General features: G+C 37.9%; 8 protein-coding genes across 8 annotated transcripts; 4 read left to right on the top strand and 4 right to left on the bottom strand. All coding sequences in view use genetic code 12, as the record gives it.

The window, feature by feature from the left end:
• Nucleotides 1-52: 52 nt before the first annotated feature.
• On the bottom strand, nt 53-721 carry DEHA2G05764g (DEHA2G05764p; the record flags this gene model as incomplete). Its single annotated transcript, XM_002770537.1, has 1 exon — nt 53-721. The coding sequence occupies one exon, from the start codon at nt 719-721 to the stop codon at nt 53-55; it is 669 nt and encodes a 222-aa protein (XP_002770583.1).
• A 625-nt stretch (nt 722-1346) lies between these two features.
• On the top strand, nt 1347-4111 carry DEHA2G05742g (DEHA2G05742p; the record flags this gene model as incomplete). Its single annotated transcript, XM_461796.1, has 2 exons — nt 1347-1350; nt 1587-4111. 2 exons carry the CDS (start codon nt 1347-1349, stop codon nt 4109-4111), a joined length of 2529 nt encoding a protein of 842 aa, XP_461796.1.
• A 676-nt stretch (nt 4112-4787) lies between these two features.
• On the top strand, nt 4788-6044 carry DEHA2G05720g (DEHA2G05720p; the record flags this gene model as incomplete). Its single annotated transcript, XM_461795.1, has 1 exon — nt 4788-6044. One exon carries the CDS (start codon nt 4788-4790, stop codon nt 6042-6044), a length of 1257 nt encoding a protein of 418 aa, XP_461795.2.
• Nucleotides 6045-6368: 324 nt separating this feature from the next.
• Nucleotides 6369-8510, top strand: DEHA2G05698g (DEHA2G05698p; the record flags this gene model as incomplete). The annotated part of the gene is made up of 1 exon (XM_461794.1): nt 6369-8510. One exon carries the CDS (start codon nt 6369-6371, stop codon nt 8508-8510), a length of 2142 nt encoding a protein of 713 aa, XP_461794.1.
• A 321-nt stretch (nt 8511-8831) lies between these two features.
• DEHA2G05676g (DEHA2G05676p) lies at nt 8832-9455 on the top strand (the record flags this gene model as incomplete). Its single annotated transcript, XM_461793.1, has 1 exon — nt 8832-9455. The coding sequence occupies one exon, from the start codon at nt 8832-8834 to the stop codon at nt 9453-9455; it is 624 nt and encodes a 207-aa protein (XP_461793.1).
• A 40-nt stretch (nt 9456-9495) lies between these two features.
• On the bottom strand, nt 9496-11883 carry DEHA2G05654g (DEHA2G05654p; the record flags this gene model as incomplete). The annotated part of the gene is made up of 1 exon (XM_461792.2): nt 9496-11883. One exon carries the CDS (start codon nt 11881-11883, stop codon nt 9496-9498), a length of 2388 nt encoding a protein of 795 aa, XP_461792.2.
• A 99-nt stretch (nt 11884-11982) lies between these two features.
• DEHA2G05632g (DEHA2G05632p) lies at nt 11983-14034 on the bottom strand (the record flags this gene model as incomplete). The annotated part of the gene is made up of 1 exon (XM_461791.2): nt 11983-14034. The coding sequence occupies one exon, from the start codon at nt 14032-14034 to the stop codon at nt 11983-11985; it is 2052 nt and encodes a 683-aa protein (XP_461791.2).
• Nucleotides 14035-14426: 392 nt separating this feature from the next.
• DEHA2G05610g (DEHA2G05610p) lies at nt 14427-17030 on the bottom strand (the record flags this gene model as incomplete). The annotated part of the gene is made up of 1 exon (XM_461790.1): nt 14427-17030. The coding sequence occupies one exon, from the start codon at nt 17028-17030 to the stop codon at nt 14427-14429; it is 2604 nt and encodes an 867-aa protein (XP_461790.1).
• Between the last annotated feature and the right edge of the window lie 874 nt (nt 17031-17904).

The following is a 17904-nucleotide window of genomic DNA, read 5'->3' as shown; positions in this document are numbered from 1 at the left end:
TGATAAGATGAAATTGTATAGTTGCAGTTTTGGTGTAAATATTACTTAATTCCTACTTAGCTAATTCTTTCAAGACTATATTTGTACCTTCTACGATCGCAACATGTTCGAGATCATGTATCCTCGTTTCGTAATCGTCCAATGATTCGTCTTTGCGTAAATCAATCTCCTTGACTAGTACCGGTGCTCCTCTGTCGACTTCTGCTATGACCTTGTGAATCATCACCCCTCCAGTAGTTATGTCTCCAGACTGGCCCGCTTTCCACGCTCTCTCGATAGCATGTGTTCCGTCAAATGCTCCCGGTAATGCTGGATGCAAGTTGATGATCGTTATACCCGTCTTCTCCAACGGTGTCAACACTGTGGGTGACAAAATCAACATCCAGCCCGCACACACCACCAAATCTGGCTTGGTGTATCCGTCCACCGGAGTGTCCCTGATGTCCCCGTTGATCAAGAGCTTGGCCAAGTCCTCATTGAATTTCTCTCTTCTCGCTTCGCGCTCGCTCTTATCTTCTTTCGTGGTTCCCTTGTAATAGTTCTTCAAAATATGTGTCTTGGTACCAATTGAAGCCTGCGATGCCCTCGTCAAGCCATATGCTGTGTCGCTCGAAGAAACCACCTGCGTGATTGTGCCACCGAGTTCTCCTTTCTTTTCCGCATCGATCAATGCCTGCAAGTTCGACCCTGACCCGGATATTAACACTGTTATATCAGGCATCCTGTAGCTTATCTAGGGTGTATAATGACAAATCAGGCCCATTTTTCATCTATTCCTACTAGCGATTTTTCAATAATCGGAGTCATTTACAGGTTGGCACGACCTTTACAGGTTCGGACTAATATTTAAGTCCATACACCAACATTCCTACACCAAATTGAATATAAATATGTGCAGGAGCATTCCGCTCTCCTCAAAACCCTGGCACCAAAATGGCTGACATTTCTCCTTCGTTCAACACTATACGGTTCGTTGTTGCTTATTTCCAAGCAAAACTACTCCCAGTAACATGGCCCTCTCTTCTAAATAATATGTAGTCTTAATTGTTCCTATCAGACCTCAGTATCTATCCCAATTTCTCCCATAACCTCATTCCCCGTACTATTGGTTCAATCAAACCCGGGTAACCCAGTCCCAGTATGGTGTTTACTGAGAGAAATATGGGTTACCCGGCGGCTGAAAAATTTTCGATCTCACTTGAGCCATCACCAAAAAATTTTGATACCAATCCCCTCGTGCTGGACAGGTTCCAGTAGCCATTCCCTTGGTTTTTTTTTCCTAGCATTTTATTAAAAAGGATTTTTTAAGATTAGCTAACGTCCAACAACAATAATAATCTATCAAAATGGGTATGTATATATTAAAACTAATAAATGCACTAAGAATTGAAACAATTGGCAAAGATTTTTAGTGAAAATAATTAGCCGGCCACCATTCAACAGAATCCAAAATTTTTGTTGGAGAAAATTTCAAGCAGGGAGATGAAGAGACCTGAGAGGGATAAGAAAGCAAGAATGAAGGATTTGACGACTGGTAGACGTGACGAAAGAAACATTGACGACGAGTGATACTAACATATTAACAGTTGCTTTCACTATTGAACAAATCCGTGAATTGATGGACAAGGTTACCAATGTCCGTAACATGTCCGTCATTGCTCACGTCGATCACGGTAAATCCACTTTAACTGATTCGTTGGTTCAAAGAGCTGGTATTATTTCTGCTGCTAAGGCTGGTGAAGCTAGATTCACTGATACCAGAAAAGATGAACAAGAAAGAGGTATTACTATTAAGTCTACCGCTATTTCCTTGTACGCTTCTATGACTGACGATGACTGTAAGGAAATCCAACAAAAGACCGTAGGTAACTCTTTCTTGATTAACTTGATCGATTCGCCAGGTCACGTTGATTTCTCCTCTGAAGTCACTGCTGCTTTGCGTGTTACCGATGGTGCTTTAGTTGTCGTTGATTGTGTTGAAGGTGTTTGTGTCCAAACCGAAACCGTTTTACGTCAAGCTTTAGGTGAAAGAATTAAGCCAGTTGTTATTATTAACAAGGTTGATCGTGCTTTATTAGAATTGCAAGTCACCAAGGAAGATTTATACCAATCTTTCTCCAGAACTATTGAATCCGTTAACGTTATTATCTCTACTTACGTTGATTCCAGTTTAGGTGATTCTCAAGTCTACCCAGACAAGGGTACCGTTGCTTTCGGTTCCGGTTTACACGGTTGGGCTTTCACCGTCAGACAATTCGCCACCAGATACTCCAAGAAGTTCGGTGTTGACAGAATTAAGATGATGGAAAGATTATGGGGTGACTCTTACTTCAACCCAAAGACCAAGAAATGGACTAACAAGGACAAGGATGCTGAAGGTAAGACTTTAGAAAGAGCTTTCAATATGTTCGTCTTAGACCCAATCTTCAGATTATTCTCTTCTATCATGAACTTCAAGAAGTCTGAAATCCCAACCTTATTAGAAAAGTTGGAAATCAACTTGAAGGCTGAAGAAAAGGAATTAGAAGGTAAGGCTTTATTAAAGGTTGTTATGAGAAAGTTCTTACCAGCTGCTGATGCTTTATTAGAAATGATTGTCATTCACTTACCATCCCCAGTTACCGCTCAAGCTTACAGAGCCGAAACCTTATACGAAGGTCCAGCTGACGATGCTTCCTGTATCGCCATCAAGAACTGTGACCCTACCGCTGATTTAATGGTCTACATCTCCAAGATGGTTCCAACCTCTGATAAGGGTAGATTCTACGCTTTCGGTCGTGTTTTCGCCGGTACCGTTAAGTCTGGTCAAAAGGTCAGAATTCAAGGTCCAAACTACCAAGTCGGTAAGAAGGATGACTTATTCGTCAAGGCTATTCAAAGAACTGTTTTGATGATGGGTAGATTCGTCGAAGCTATCGATGACTGTCCAGCTGGTAACATTGTTGGTTTAGTTGGTGTCGATCAATTCTTATTAAAGTCTGGTACCATCACCACCAACGAGGCTTCCCACAATATGAAGGTCATGAAGTTCTCTGTCTCTCCAGTTGTTCAAGTCGCTGTTGAAGTCAAGAACGCCAACGATTTACCAAAATTAGTCGAAGGTTTAAAGAGATTATCCAAGTCCGATCCATGTGTCTTGACCTCTATGTCTGAATCTGGTGAACACATTGTTGCTGCTACTGGTGAATTACACTTGGAAATTTGTTTATCTGATTTACAAAACGATCACGCTGGTATTCCATTAAAGATCTCCCCACCAATTGTTTCTTACAGAGAAACCGTTAACGCTGAATCTTCCATGGTCGCTTTATCTAAGTCTCCAAACAAGCATAACAGAATTTACGTTAAGGCTCAACCAATTGATGAAGAAGTCTCCTTAGACATTGAAAAGGGTGTTATTAACCCAAGAGATGATTTCAAGGCCAGAGCTAGAATCTTAGCCGACAATCACGGTTGGGATGTCACTGACGCCAGAAAGATCTGGTGTTTCGGTCCAGATGGTAACGGTCCAAACTTGGTTGTCGATCAAACCAAGGCCGTCCAATACTTGAACGAAATCAAGGATTCCGTCGTCGCTGCTTTCCAATGGGCTACCAAGGAAGGTCCAATCTTCGGTGAAAACGTTAGATCCGTTAGAGTTAACATCTTGGATGTTACCTTACACGCTGATGCTATTCACAGAGGTGGTGGTCAAATTATCCCAACCATGAGAAGAGTTACTTACGCTTCCATGTTATTAGCTGAACCAGCTATTCAAGAACCAGTCTTCTTGGTTGAAATTCAATGTCCAGAAAACGCCATTGGTGGTATCTACTCCGTTTTGAACAAGAAGAGAGGTCAAGTTATCTCTGAAGAACAAAGACCAGGTACTCCATTGTTCACTGTTAAGGCCTACTTACCAGTCAATGAATCGTTCGGTTTCAGTGGTGAATTAAGACAATCTACTGGTGGTCAAGCTTTCCCACAATTGATCTTCGATCACTGGGCCAACTTAAACGGTGACCCAACTGACCCAACCTCCAAGGTCGGTACCATCGTCAAGGAAAAGAGAGAACGTCAAGGTATGAAGCCTGATGTTCCAGGTTACGAAGAATACTATGATAAATTATAAGCTTATTAAATACTTAATTTTTAAATTATTAATGTTTGGTAAGTCAATTTCTATCTAATATGTATTTTTTTATTCTGTTTATTGAACTCTATTTGTAATTTGAATCTCTTTCAAGAATATATGATACTTTATAAAATCTAACACCCGTGTGACCACAACGCATAACGCCAATTGCTTTCGTTTATAGATTACCTCCTGTCATTTTCTGCAAAATAAAAAATCTCGGAAATGCAATTCGCACTGCCGGTTCTTCGGCCCCAATTGCATATTCCTACATCCGATATATTTCTGTATCCTCATACCTTCTTCACAAAACAATTGAATTCAATGGGATTCACTAGTCTAACACACATTTCTCTAGTGAATATTGGGTATGTTATAAATTTATTTAGAAACGTATATTTCTGTTAGACCTGGAGTATGTCTATTTTTATCAATCAGATTAATCCTCCCATCCGCGTTTAGTAATGTAATTGCGAAAATCGTTTACCTTCTACGCTAAATTATAGTTCGGTTAAAACGGCTGAGAAAGTTATAAAACCAATTATATTTCCTAAACGATTAAATTATTTTAATTCAGGTCTAATTCCTATAAAATCAAAGCATATATCAGTGTGACATAATTTGATACCAGTCTTGGCATAGTTGTGTAAATTTGAACTGATACTGAGTGAAAATGTCAGACTTAAATAACGGTGGCTTACAAATGGTCACCATACTCGAAACGATTAAAAAGTTTTCAGAAAACATTAATGGATACAAATTAGTACTGATGGGCGGTAGCGTCGTATGTGGTATGATATATATATACAGATATCACAAAGTTAGCCAAGTATTGCCTCAAAGGCATTCGGAAGATTTTAAAAGTTTGACTACGGCTATAACAGGTCTATGCTTGTGGAACTTCATGATTACAGCATTCGCTGAAACCACATTGCTCAACTTGGATAATGTGCTGGGATATTTGAATGGTGATGAGGACTTACCTAAAAACTTCAGAGGATACTTTGTAAATGAAGACATCCATTCGGTATTGAATATGTACTATTTGCGGAAAGATGTGAAGTTATTATCCGTAACGGTTGTATCGATGACATTGTTCCAAATTTTTTCTCATGTCATCATGAAAAGTGTCGAATATATTTCATTCATTTCCACCGAAGACAGCAATGATGTCGAGAAGGCTGTGGAACCACGCCCTCTCTCTAAATCTGTTTCATTCGACGTTGACTTAACTACATACCAATACCTGGACATGGAATTATCGGTATCCAAGTCCAGATTAAACTTCGGCCAATCGCCGCTCAAGTCATTTTTCATCAAGCATTGCATCTCATTCGTCATCCTTTCCGTCATATCATATTGCATAGTTCCAGACAGTTTCTTATTTAATTCATCAGCAATTCTTTTTCAATGCTCGAGCATCACCCTCAAGTCTGATCACATTTTCTACTCGATTTTTACCCTTTTCTTTCTTGACGTGGCCACCATATTTGTCAAGGTTGCAAACCATCCCAAACTCAGAAACTTCCCCCAGTTTACTTCCATCTTATCCAGATTCATATGGTGCTATAGCAGCGTGATCCTTGCCACGTCCATGAGCTTGATGCTATTATTCAATGATGTGCTCATCAATTTGGTCAAATTGCTCGCTATTTATACATATGCGCCGACTCACACGATCACCTACGATGTTCTGTTCGTTACGCAGATTTTCGTTAACTATTTAACGCACAGTATTCAACTGTCTTGTACCGCCGGTGCAGAATGTTCCCAATTGGAATTAGTTAATACATTATCGAAAAACTTTGTTTGGTTGAAAGATATCCTAAGCAGCTGCTGCATTGTGCTCAACTTATCATGCTTAGTGATACTACCAATGTTAATTTGGTTAGTGATAATTGAATCTAAACTCGGACGCTCTATTTATTGAATTATTGTTATTCTTTTGTACGCAGAATGAATTATCTATAGCTTAGTGTAGTAATAAATATCGATTTGATCTATTGGTCCATCTGTATAATTAGTACCGATCTATATGATAGAATCGCATGCGCGCCCGATTGGGTCATTTTTCCGGCTAGCGTTATCGCTGGAAATACTGACCGTTTTGGAATAAGCGCTACTCACAGGGCCTTGATACAGATAAGAAATACAATATAAGTTTCTAAATTCTTCTTCCTTAAGACTACAGAGATTAGTTTTTAGTAAAGTATATCTAATATATTCACGTAGTTGAAAGCGGCATACGTATAAAATGGAAAGATTACAACAGCTAGCAACTCATACAATTGCTGCAAGCTCAGGACCACAAAGAGCATTGCATCCTTTAGATCCACTATCTGCACAAGAAATAAAAGAAGTAAGTAGCATTATCAAGGAACAATACTCGGGCAAGAAGCTTAATTTCAATACTATTACTTTGAGAGAGCCAAGTAAGAAGGCATATTATAGCTGGAAAGAAAAGAATGGGCCTATGCCACCTCGTTTAGCGTATTATGTGGTTATCTTAGAGGGTGTGAGTGCGCTCCAGGAAGGAGTGGTTGATATTGGTAGCCACAAGTTTGTTGATAAGCGTCAAGTTGATGCCGTGCAACCAATATTGACACCGGATGATTTGCGGACTACAGAGGGTATAGTGAGAAACGATGCTGCCGTGATAAAGCAATGTGAGATCAGCGGAGTGCCAAAAGAAGAGATGAAGAATGTCTATTGTGATGCATGGGCCATTGGATATGACGAAAGATGGGGTGCATCCAAAAGATTACAACAAGCTTTGATGTACTGGAGATCTGACGAAAATGACTCCCAATACTCACATCCATTAGACTTTTGTCCTATTGTTGATATGAATGCAGGGAAGGTTATATATATTGACATTCCAAACAGAAGAAGAAAAGTTTCCAAGCATGAACACGCTAATTTTCATCCAGACCACGTAAAGTACGAATTTGGAACTACAGAAAACCCATCGGGTTATAGGACGGATTCTAAGCCAATAAATATCACTCAACCCGAAGGCGTTTCCTTTAAATTTGAAGGTAATGTAATTGAATGGTCAAATTTCAAGCTCCATGTTGGTTTTAATTATAGAGAAGGAATTGTATTAAGTGACGTTGCTTATAATGACCACGGTAAAGTGAGACCCATCTTCCACAGAATCTCATTGGCAGAAATGATAGTTCCCTACGGATCACCTGGATATCCTCATCATCGTAAACACGCTTTGGATATTGGTGAATATGGTGCTGGGCATTGTACCAACCCGCTTTCATTAGGTTGTGATTGTAAGGGTGTAATTCATTACATGGATGCACATTTCCCTGATAAAGATGGTGAGCCTACTACTATTAAGAATGCCATATGTGTGCACGAAGAGGATGATGGGGTTCTATTCAAACACTCTGATTTTAGGGATGACTTTCAAACTACTATTGTTACCAGAGGCACAAGATTAATTATTTCCCAAATATTTACAGCTTCAAACTATGAATATTGTTTATATTGGATATTCAAACAAGATGGTACAGTCAAATTAGAAATAAGGTTAACTGGTATTTTGAACACATATATATGTGCAGAAGATGAAGATGTTGGACCTTGGGGAACCCAGGTTTACCCTCAAGTTAATGCACACAACCACCAACATTTATTCTCACTTAGAATCCACCCTAGAATTGATGGAGATAATAATTCAGCAGCAACAAGTGACTGTAAGCAATCCCCATTTCCTTTAGGATCTGAGGAGAATAAATATGGTAATGCATTCTATAATGAAAAAACTACGTTTAAAACGGTTAATGATTCTTTTACTAATTTCGAATCATCCACTGCAAGAACCTGGGACCTTTTTAATTCAAAATCAATCAACCCGAATTCTGGAAAACCAGCATCTTACAAATTGGTCTCAACGTTTTGTCCTCCCGTTTTAGCTAAGAAAGGTTCGCTTGTTTGTAAAAGAGCTCCATGGGCTTTGAATACGACTCAAGTTGTTCCATACCAGGATGAAGATTACGGTTATGGTAGATTGTATCCATCGGGTGATTTTGTATGTCAATGGGATGGAGATTCTGTGCAAGGTATGGGTAAATGGGTTAGTGATGGTAAAGACAATATAGAAAATACAGACATTTTGTTCTTCCATACTTTTGGTATCACTCATTTTCCAGCACCTGAAGACTTCCCAGTTATGCCAACTGAAATCTTTGATCTTATGTTACGCCCGAGAAATTTTTTCACTGGAAATCCTTGTCTTGACGTTAAGCCATCCTATGTAAGAACTACAAGAGAAGTAAAAAATGACTTGAATGGTAGAAACACAAGTGCCTTAGGAGCTGATAATAGTTCTAGGTTAGCTTTTAGTAAGACTTCGTCAGACTTTTGTTGTTCCAAAAAATAATTTTATTTTGCATATATATTCATGTTCTTTGTTATTTCTAGTGTATTTATCGTATTTTTGCAATATATAAACATTTTCCGAAATTCTAGCTTACTCAGTATTCGCTTGCCCTTAATCTGATCCTCATTAAAGGGTATTATCTTTCTGAAAGTATATCAATCAGGTTGACCAGCTTCCTAATTGATTATTTAAGAGATATTGCAATAGACATGTATGAATGGCCGCTTTTTGCAGCATTTTTGTGTGTCCTCATGAATTGACAAAAAAGTGAAAAAAAAAAAAATTCAATATTGAAATCATATAATACTAATCTCAACAATAATGAAGTACGTGATAGAACATATGGAGGAAGGCTTCTCCGAATGGGTTATATTGGAATATTCTCAAATAATCAGGGAAGTAGGCAAAGAAAATTTGATATTGACGTCGTTACCTTCTTCAATCACTGAGAAGGATATCCCATCTAGACTTATAGACTTAGGATTGCAATGGACTACAGAAGAATGCATAAATATAGATGGTGGTAATATCGAAAAATCCAAGATTTGCTTATTAGATCCAGCAGCTGAGGTTGAGTTAGTGCCAGAAGATAATAAAGAATTTGATTATTTTGTATTTGGAGGAATTTTAGGTTCTCATCCTAGAATTGATAGAACAGGAATCTTGAGAAAGAAGTACGGGTTAGCTGGAAGGAGATTAGGAAGTTTGCAAATGACAACTGATACAGCTATCAGAACTACTCAGAAAATTGTTAAAGATCAAGTTAAGTTTGAAAGTATTGAGTTTTTAGACTACCCAGAAATAAGATATAATAAATACGAAGCTACAGAAATGCCGTTCAGATATATCGTTGGTAAAGATGATGCTCCAATATTACCAGAAGGAATGTTGGAACTAATTAAACACGATGCAGAACAAAGTATTGACGATTTATTAATAGAATAAATATCTAATGTACATTACTTTATAAATTAAGCTTAGATAATTATTTATATAAGGAGACCGATTTTAACTCAACTGGCTTAGACCTTGATAGTAATAATTGCTTCATTATAAAGCCAGCGGTGTCCTTATCTTCGAAATAGGAAATATGTGCACTAATTGCAGACACTAAAGAGAAATCAAAAACCCCCATAGGCAAGCTGTAATCAACTCTCCCATTCTTGTTTATTTCAGTCAAAGTAGCCAAATCCTCGTCGTTCATCTCTGTCTTCCTAGGCTTTCTTTTATTATCATCTCTCTTATCAGATTTTGCAAGACTAAATAAAATATCATCCAAAGCATTCTCTTCTGACGCTGTTTCTTCTATGCTCTTAACTTCTTCGGTTTTTTTCTTATCAGTATTATTTCCCCTGTTAAACCAACTCGAGGCTCGTAATAATTTCTCTTGAATTTCTTCGCTAAAGTGTGCCAATTCCTTTATTTGCGTGTTCAAGCCCTTAACAGCGAATGGAACCAATTCAGGTTTGAAGTTCGAAAATTCAGGATTAATTAATGGCTCCATTCTGTACCCTATAGGATCACAGGGGTGAAAAATATTATACAAATTAGAACACTTTGGGGAAGCAAATGTATTCTTTTGGCTTGCATCATAATCGCTTGGTAAAAGCGAACGTGGCTTTATATTAGTTTGTCCCAATAGCTTGAACACACCAATAGGTGAACCAACACAAAATAAATCGTCAACATCAAACATCAAGTCCTTTTCCAGGTTGGAGTTTTTAGGTTTATCATTAGGCTGTGAACTTAAAATATCAAACGAGATGACAGATCCTAACGAATGTCCCATAATGTGCACTTTCCCTTTAAAATTAGGATTTTTTTCCATATAAAGGACATAAACACGATTAAGTTCTTCTGTGACAACTTTTGTAATTTGGTTAATATACTTTGGCTCATAATAGAGTAAAATATCCAAGACAACATCACCTAAAATATTTCTAAGCGATTTAACACCATCAACACTTATTTGGGCTAAGCTTGGTAGCCTTAATTTACCATTCTCATCATAGGATTTTAAACTAGTCTGAGGATGAAAGTCAATTTTATGTCTCCAAGATATAGGCAAGATTTGGATTCTATTATTTGTATTCTTGTTTTCATCACTTTGTTTATGTTCAGGATAGGCAATCTCTTGGTAGCCTTTATCATGTTGATAGACTTCCTTCATAGTATTTCTAAGAACGTTAATACTATGAACAAAATTAACCGATTCATACTTGTGCCCTAATATCTGACCGATCCCATGAATACATAATACAAGATGATCAACTTCTCTCTCGGAACTCAATGGGGTAGTATCATGATCGAAATCTGATTCAAGCATATGTTTCATTTGCTTGTCTTGGTCGGCTGTAGTGTTTTCGGGTTCCTCTTTAGTATCTGTGTTTTTCTCAGCCTCTGTATCATTTGGATGAAAGGCATTAGTAATCTCATTTTGGAAGAAATCAGTTAATCCAGGGATAGGATTTGTGGTTAAATTATCGAAAACAGTTTCATGTAAATCATCCGTATATCCACGCTGTATTTTCTCAACTGATATCAAAGAGCCAGAACTTGTTCCAAAACTACGAATTACACCAAGTTGAAAATTGCTATCAAACGAAGACGGGAATAATACTGCTTCCTTTGCGTTACAGAATAAGACTACTTGACCGTTGTCTAAACCAAACGTATCCTTTTCTTTGTCAAAATCAATCTCGAGTGCCATTTCAGGTTTTCCTTCTTTTTCTACCTTTGCATTAAACTTAGCGACCTTATCTTTCGATTCTTCTACTTGCTTTTCGCTAGGTCCTTCTTCTCCAAACGTGAAAGCCTTCCTGTAGCGGTATCCCTCTTCAATTTGATGAGACAACTTCGCACCTAATGGAATACCATCAGAGTTGAACCAAGTACCACGACGAACTTCATAAACTGGCCCATCCCAGTACACCGGGGATAAATCAAAATTTTTCAAATCGACCTGAAAGAGCTTATCCTCATTGACTTCAACCAATCCGTGATTCAGCTTAGGCAGTTCTTTATTATCTATTTGCTTTGTATCGGAATTATATTTTTGATATCGTTTCTCTAATCTGGTCGAATCATAATCCGAGAAGGGAATAAACTTTTTTGGTTCATTTGTCTTGGTGTAATTATGCCAAGTAGGCTTCGAATTGGGAACATCTGTAGCATAGAACCATTTCACTTGCGGTCTTGAAATATTGTTGGAAGGTGAATTGCTTGTAGAATAGCTTCTATAAGTCCATAATCTGGGTCCTATAGAATTAAGTTTGCTAGAAGCAGATGTAGAAAACACTTGTAACCTTACTTTAGTTAGCATCGCTTGTGATGTTGATCTATGCTTATTAGTATTCATATCAAAAAAGTTCATATTAGCAGCTATAATTTTACAAAGATCACATGATACGATCTATTGTTGTTGCTGATACATGTCTAAATGATTTATATATAATATAGTAATTGTAGATACTTAAGTTACACCGGGTTGGGGTTTAGTAAATTCGCCACTAGGCCATTTAAGTATACCAGCATTAGAGAAATCGCTATAAACTTCACTTCCTAACACTTTTTTTCCAATCCGTAGATACATGAGAATGTTTCCGTCTTTATCTTTATAGCCCTGCTTTAAGGCATTCTTTATAGAGTCCTTTAAATCAGTTGATTTTTTAAATAAATCTATCAAGTTCAACGATTCTTTTCGTTTGTCAACGTAACGTTCTATATCGTTTATAAGTAAAGAAACTCCGTTGAATTTACTATTTATTGTTTTTTCTATCGAACTCATCGATGAATCATCAGCGAATTTCCAGTTCAAAATCCCAGAGGTGACATTGAATCCAGTAAATTCAGGAGGAAGAATCTTTCCTCTTGGGTCATCTCTTTTCAAGGAATCTACAGTTTCTGCAATTGAAGCCAAGCCCCACCTTGAAGATCCCGAAAGAAATAATCCTAATAAAATGCCTTGGAACGCTAATGCTGTTCTTCCTCTTGTTGCACAGCCAGGGATTAGAAGCATTGCCAATATGTAATGATGTATACGTAAGCTTAAACCAGGTAATTGTCCAAGAAAAACTAATCCAAGGATAAAGGAAACATAAATAACCAAGTATTTTCTAAACCTACCAGATAGCCAGATCTTGTACGCTTGTATAACGGCACATGTGCCTATCGTAGTTATAATAGATGTCACCGCTATTAAAGCTCCCGCTTGTTCCTTGAGATCCAGAATGGTCAACCTATCCACTGGTAACCTGTCAAACGTAATATTATTCAAAACGCCAAGCCAGAAGAGCGGATACCATAAAATGAGCCTACTTAGTGGTGACGGTTTTGCGTCTATATCTGGTGGTGGGTCAGACAAGGTTCGTTTAGCAGATGAATGCCACAAGACGTACAAAATGAACGAGGACGGTAAAAATCTCTCTAGACCAATTGAAAGTAGATTTGCAAAACTATCATGGTCACTGGCATTTACCGTATATGGTGGATCAGTGGCTAAGCATATCGTCCAAAAGCCAACGAAATTTATGATCCAAAACATGGTTGCTCCACTTGCCAAATAGACAATTGGTAGGCCTAAAATAATATTAATAACCAACACTAATAGTCTCGGATCATAGCAATGAGAATAGCCACCAGAGCTGCCAGTACCACTTACTAGTTTCTTGAAAAAATAAGACGATTGAAAAAATGATAAGAATGGAATAGATTCACCAACTCCATAATGACCTGAAGTAGAAGGAAAATACAGCTCACCATTATTTGAGTAAGATATTCTGGCACACCCTCCAAAAAATGGCGATACGACACCAGCATGGACAGCTGCACCACACGGATACGAGTCTGCTCTATATGGTTTTGTTAATATTTCAGCATGTGAATCAGGATCTTCACCACCACCTACGAAATACCCTCTATATTTAATACGTTGGTCACCAATAGGAATCAAAGAATAGGTCCAACTGCTCCTATCACAAAGTGCTGGGCACCTAAATATTATCTCTTTTTCATCTCCATCGAATGATGGGCATAATTCACCATCTAATCCACAAGCAGCATTTTTACCTCTCCAAAAGTGAGATTGTGATTGGCATGATAGTGGAATCACAGTCACATCTGGATTATTTGACATACCTGGCGGAATAGTCATATATGGAAGCAAAATGCGATAGCATACTAAAAACCAAAGACTCAAGTATAATATGAGTCCTGTGATTCGGAGAGCCTTCGAAATACCTTTGTTGAATCTTTCAGGAAATTCCTCCATCTTCAAAAACACTTGAATCCGGCGTGGTGGGTTGTCTTCTGGAACTGTAGGACCATTCCATAGTTTATAAAAAAATTGCTTCAATTTTCCTTTGATCGAATCGTCAAAGAAAAATTCAGTTTCCTGATCGATTATTCGAATTGGATCTGAACTATCGTCATCCGGATCCATAGTTGAACGATTATCCAGAAATGTATCGAGGACTATATCTTCATTTGTGGCTCCAGATATTTCAGGATCTGTTATCTGCGTCATAAAACTATATTCTCTATTTGTGGGATATGGTCGTATGCGTTATCTTTGATTATTATTAGAACAAGGACTACTTTTCAAATTGTACATTTGACGAATGATTTGGTTAAAATATAATATTATGATGATTAATGGGTATTTATTAAAATATTACTTTGTAGACGGCTATTTTGTCGCAACTATCGGCATCTCAACGATGTCGTCTATCTAGATAAAAGATAGCCCACAATATATTTTTATACTTTATTTATTAAGGTGGCATTAAGCTACCTGTGATATAAAAACGTTAAAACTAATTAAAAGAAATTATTACCCAACAACAAACTTTAAACAATAATTAAATAAGAAACATAGTAATATACAAAAAAGGTAAAGTGTACTATACCTAATATGGCTTAACCGGAACACATAGTACATGATTCTGGATTATCAATAGCACATGCAATAACCTTTGAACTGTATATATCACCAGCATCTTGGCCTTCAGCTGGTTCAGTGGATTCAGTGGATTCAGTAGATTCAGTAGATTCAGTTGATTCAACGGGGTTGTCGTTCTTAGGGGTATTCGAGTTGTCTGAAATTTTTAAATCAGCAACAGAATTCTCTAACGATGTTGGCTCAGTAGAGACACCTGAGTCGTTAGTGCTAGAAACTGACTTAGCAATATATTTTCTTTGGTTTAATTTCTCTAATGAAGCAATAGTCTTAGAAGCATTATTAACCGAGTTTTGGTCGACAGTAAACTGAATGGCAGCAGCAGCAGCTTGAGTTCTTAAGTAGTACATACCAGTCTTCAAACCTTTCTTCCAACCATAGAAATGCATTGAGGTTAATTTACCCATAGTTGGGTCCTTGATGTGAATATTTAAAGATTGTGATTGATCAATGAATGCAGCTCTGTCTGCAGCCATGTCAATAATATGCTTTTGGGAAATTTCCCAGACAGTTTTATATAAAGCCTTTAATTCATCTGGAATGTTAGGTAAGGTTTGAATAGAACCGTTATTAGAGATAATGTTATTTTTCATATCATCATTCCAGATACCTAAATCAACCAAATCACGTAATAAGTATGGGTTAACAATTTGGAATTCACCAGCCAAAACTCTTCTGGAGTAAATATTTGAAGTGTATGGTTCGAAACATTCATTGTAACCCAAGATTTGAGAGGTTGACGCAGTTGGCATTGGAGCAACTAACAAGGAATTTCTGATGCCATGCTTAGCTAATTTTTGTTTTAAGGTATCCCAGTCCCATAATTCAGTTGGCTTTCTTTCCCATAAGTCAAATTGTAAAATACCCTTAGAAGCTGGAGATCCTTCATAAGTTTGGTATGGTCCTTCAATTTCAGCCAATTCAATGGATGCTTCGACAGCACCGTGATAAATTGTTTCGAAAATTTGAGTGTTTAATTCCTTGGCTTCTTGAGAGTCGAATGGTAATCTTAATGCCATAAATGCATCGGCTAAACCTTGGACACCTAAAGCAATTGGTCTATTTCTCATATTAGAGTTTCTAGCTTCCGGAACTGGGTAGTAGTTACGGTCAATAATTCTGTTCAAGTTACGAGTCACAACCTTAGTAACTTCATGCAACTTTTCAAAATCATACCAACTTGTGGTGTTGTTTTTATCAACAAATGCTGGTAAAGCAATGGAAGCCAAGTTACAAACAGCTACTTCATCAGGAGCAGAGTACTCAACAATTTCACAACATAAGTTAGACGATTTAATAATACCCAAGTTCTTTTGGTTGGTCTTTTTGTTACAAGCATCTTTGTATAACATGAATGGAGTACCAGTTTCGGTTTGTGCATCTAAAATGGCGTACCATAATTTTTGTGCCTTAACAACAGATCTACCACGGTTTTCCTTTTCATATTTGGTATATAATTCTTCGAATTCATCACCATAGACGTCTGATAAGCCCTTTGCTTCATTTGGAGAGAACAATGTCCAGTCACCGTTTTGTTCAACTCTTTTCATGAATAAATCAGGAATCCATAAGGCAGGGAACAAATCTCTAGCTCTAATTTCTTCTTTACCGTGATTCTTTCTGATATCTATGAAGTCGAAAATATCTGCGTGCCAAGGTTCTAAGTAAAGGGCAAAGGCACCAGGTCTTTTGTTACCACCTTGGTCGACATAACGAGCAGTGTTGTTAAAAACACGAACCATAGGGATGATACCGTTTGAAGTACCATTGGTACCGGCAATATAAGCACCAGTAGAACGAATGTTGTGAATGTGTAAACCAATACCACCAGCACTCTTAGAGATCAAAGCACATGTCTTCAAAGTATCATAGATACCATCTATAGAGTCATCCTTCATGGCAACCAAGAAACATGAAGACATTTGTGGGCTAGGAGTACCAGCATTAAATAAAGTTGGAGATCCGTGGGTAAAATATCTTAATGACATCATGTTGTAAGATTCGATAACTCTTTCGATGTCATTACCATGGATCCCGACGGCAACTCTCATAATCAAATGTTGTGGTCTTTCTGCGACTTTACCGTTGATTCTCAACAAGTAAGATCTTTCCAAGGTCTTGAATCCGAAATAGTTGTAGTTGAAATCACGGTCAAACACAATGGCGGAGTTCAACTCATTTGCATTGGCTTGAATAATATCGTACGTATCTTTGGAAATCATTGGTGAGTGTAAATCTGTCTTCGGATTCACGTATTCGTACAACTCCTTACTGACCTGAGAAAATTGCTTGGTGGTTTGCTTGTGCAAGTTGGAAACGGCAATTCTGGCTGCCAATATAGCGTAGTCAGGGTGGATCGTAGTCATATAAGCGGCAGTTTCAGCGGCCAAGTTGTCCAACTCAATAGTGTTAACCCCTTGGTAAACCCCAGAAATAACTCTTTGTGTGATAGCAACTGGTTCGACGTGTGTGGTGTCTAACCCATAGCATAATCTTTGAACTCTAGCAGTGATCTTGTCAAAGCGGACTGGCTCCTTACGTCCATCTCTTTTATAAACATACATTATTAATTATTCTTCTTCGTTAATAATAATACTAAGATCTTTCAAACGAGAAGTGTTGATTCTTTACAATAAAATCTTTTATTTGGGCGGATTTGGCTTATTAAATACTCGAAACGCGTCTCGCTAGCAAATTTAATTTGTCATCACCAGAATGAAAATAAACAAAGCACAAAAATAATTCGCGCGTCTGGAAGACGCTCTTTTGAATAGATCCTTCATAGTTCCTATAGTTAAGATTTTGATTCTGCGGGTGTAACAACCCCGATAGTGTATATTACCAGCAGCAACTTCACAATTATCCCGCTTTGACGGTGTTTTGTTTACTAAACGTTACTTAAGAGCAACAAAACGCGTTAGAAATATAATTAACCAGAGAACGACGCATCCGAATTGCAGACGATACTCGGGAAAGCACTAGCTGGTTTATCTGTAGGGACGCGTAGGAGCGAATGAAACTGGGGTGGCTCACTGTAGAACCAAACCGAAGACGGGAGACGAGGAGTATAAATAGAAGGGTTCAGAACTGACGACTATAGACTGATGTGATTTCGGAGTGGGTATAGCCCGATGGGGCTAGGAGCGTAGGAGTAGGACAAGATACTAGAGATACATAATACAGACAGTTTATAGAGACCTCCATATGTACATAACAGTGCTGCTGTAGATTACTCTGGTGATAGCCGTTTGGAGATGTTTCGGCCGAAGCCAAACACAAAGACCCATGCACCTCAACATCCCTACATCACAGAGATCAATACACCAGACAGAGCATCGGTACACCAAAGTTCCGGCCCCATGATAGGCTCGACATCTGGAGAACATTTCACTAGAGAGATACATTGAAACATATATATTGAACCAACACATACTACAG

This window comes from Debaryomyces hansenii (genome assembly GCF_000006445.2).
Source record: "Debaryomyces hansenii CBS767 chromosome G complete sequence".
NCBI classification, from domain to species: domain Eukaryota; kingdom Fungi; phylum Ascomycota; class Pichiomycetes; order Serinales; family Debaryomycetaceae; genus Debaryomyces; species Debaryomyces hansenii.
The sequence above is the reverse complement of the archived record's forward strand: the minus strand, read 5'-3'. Positions and strand labels throughout refer to the sequence as shown.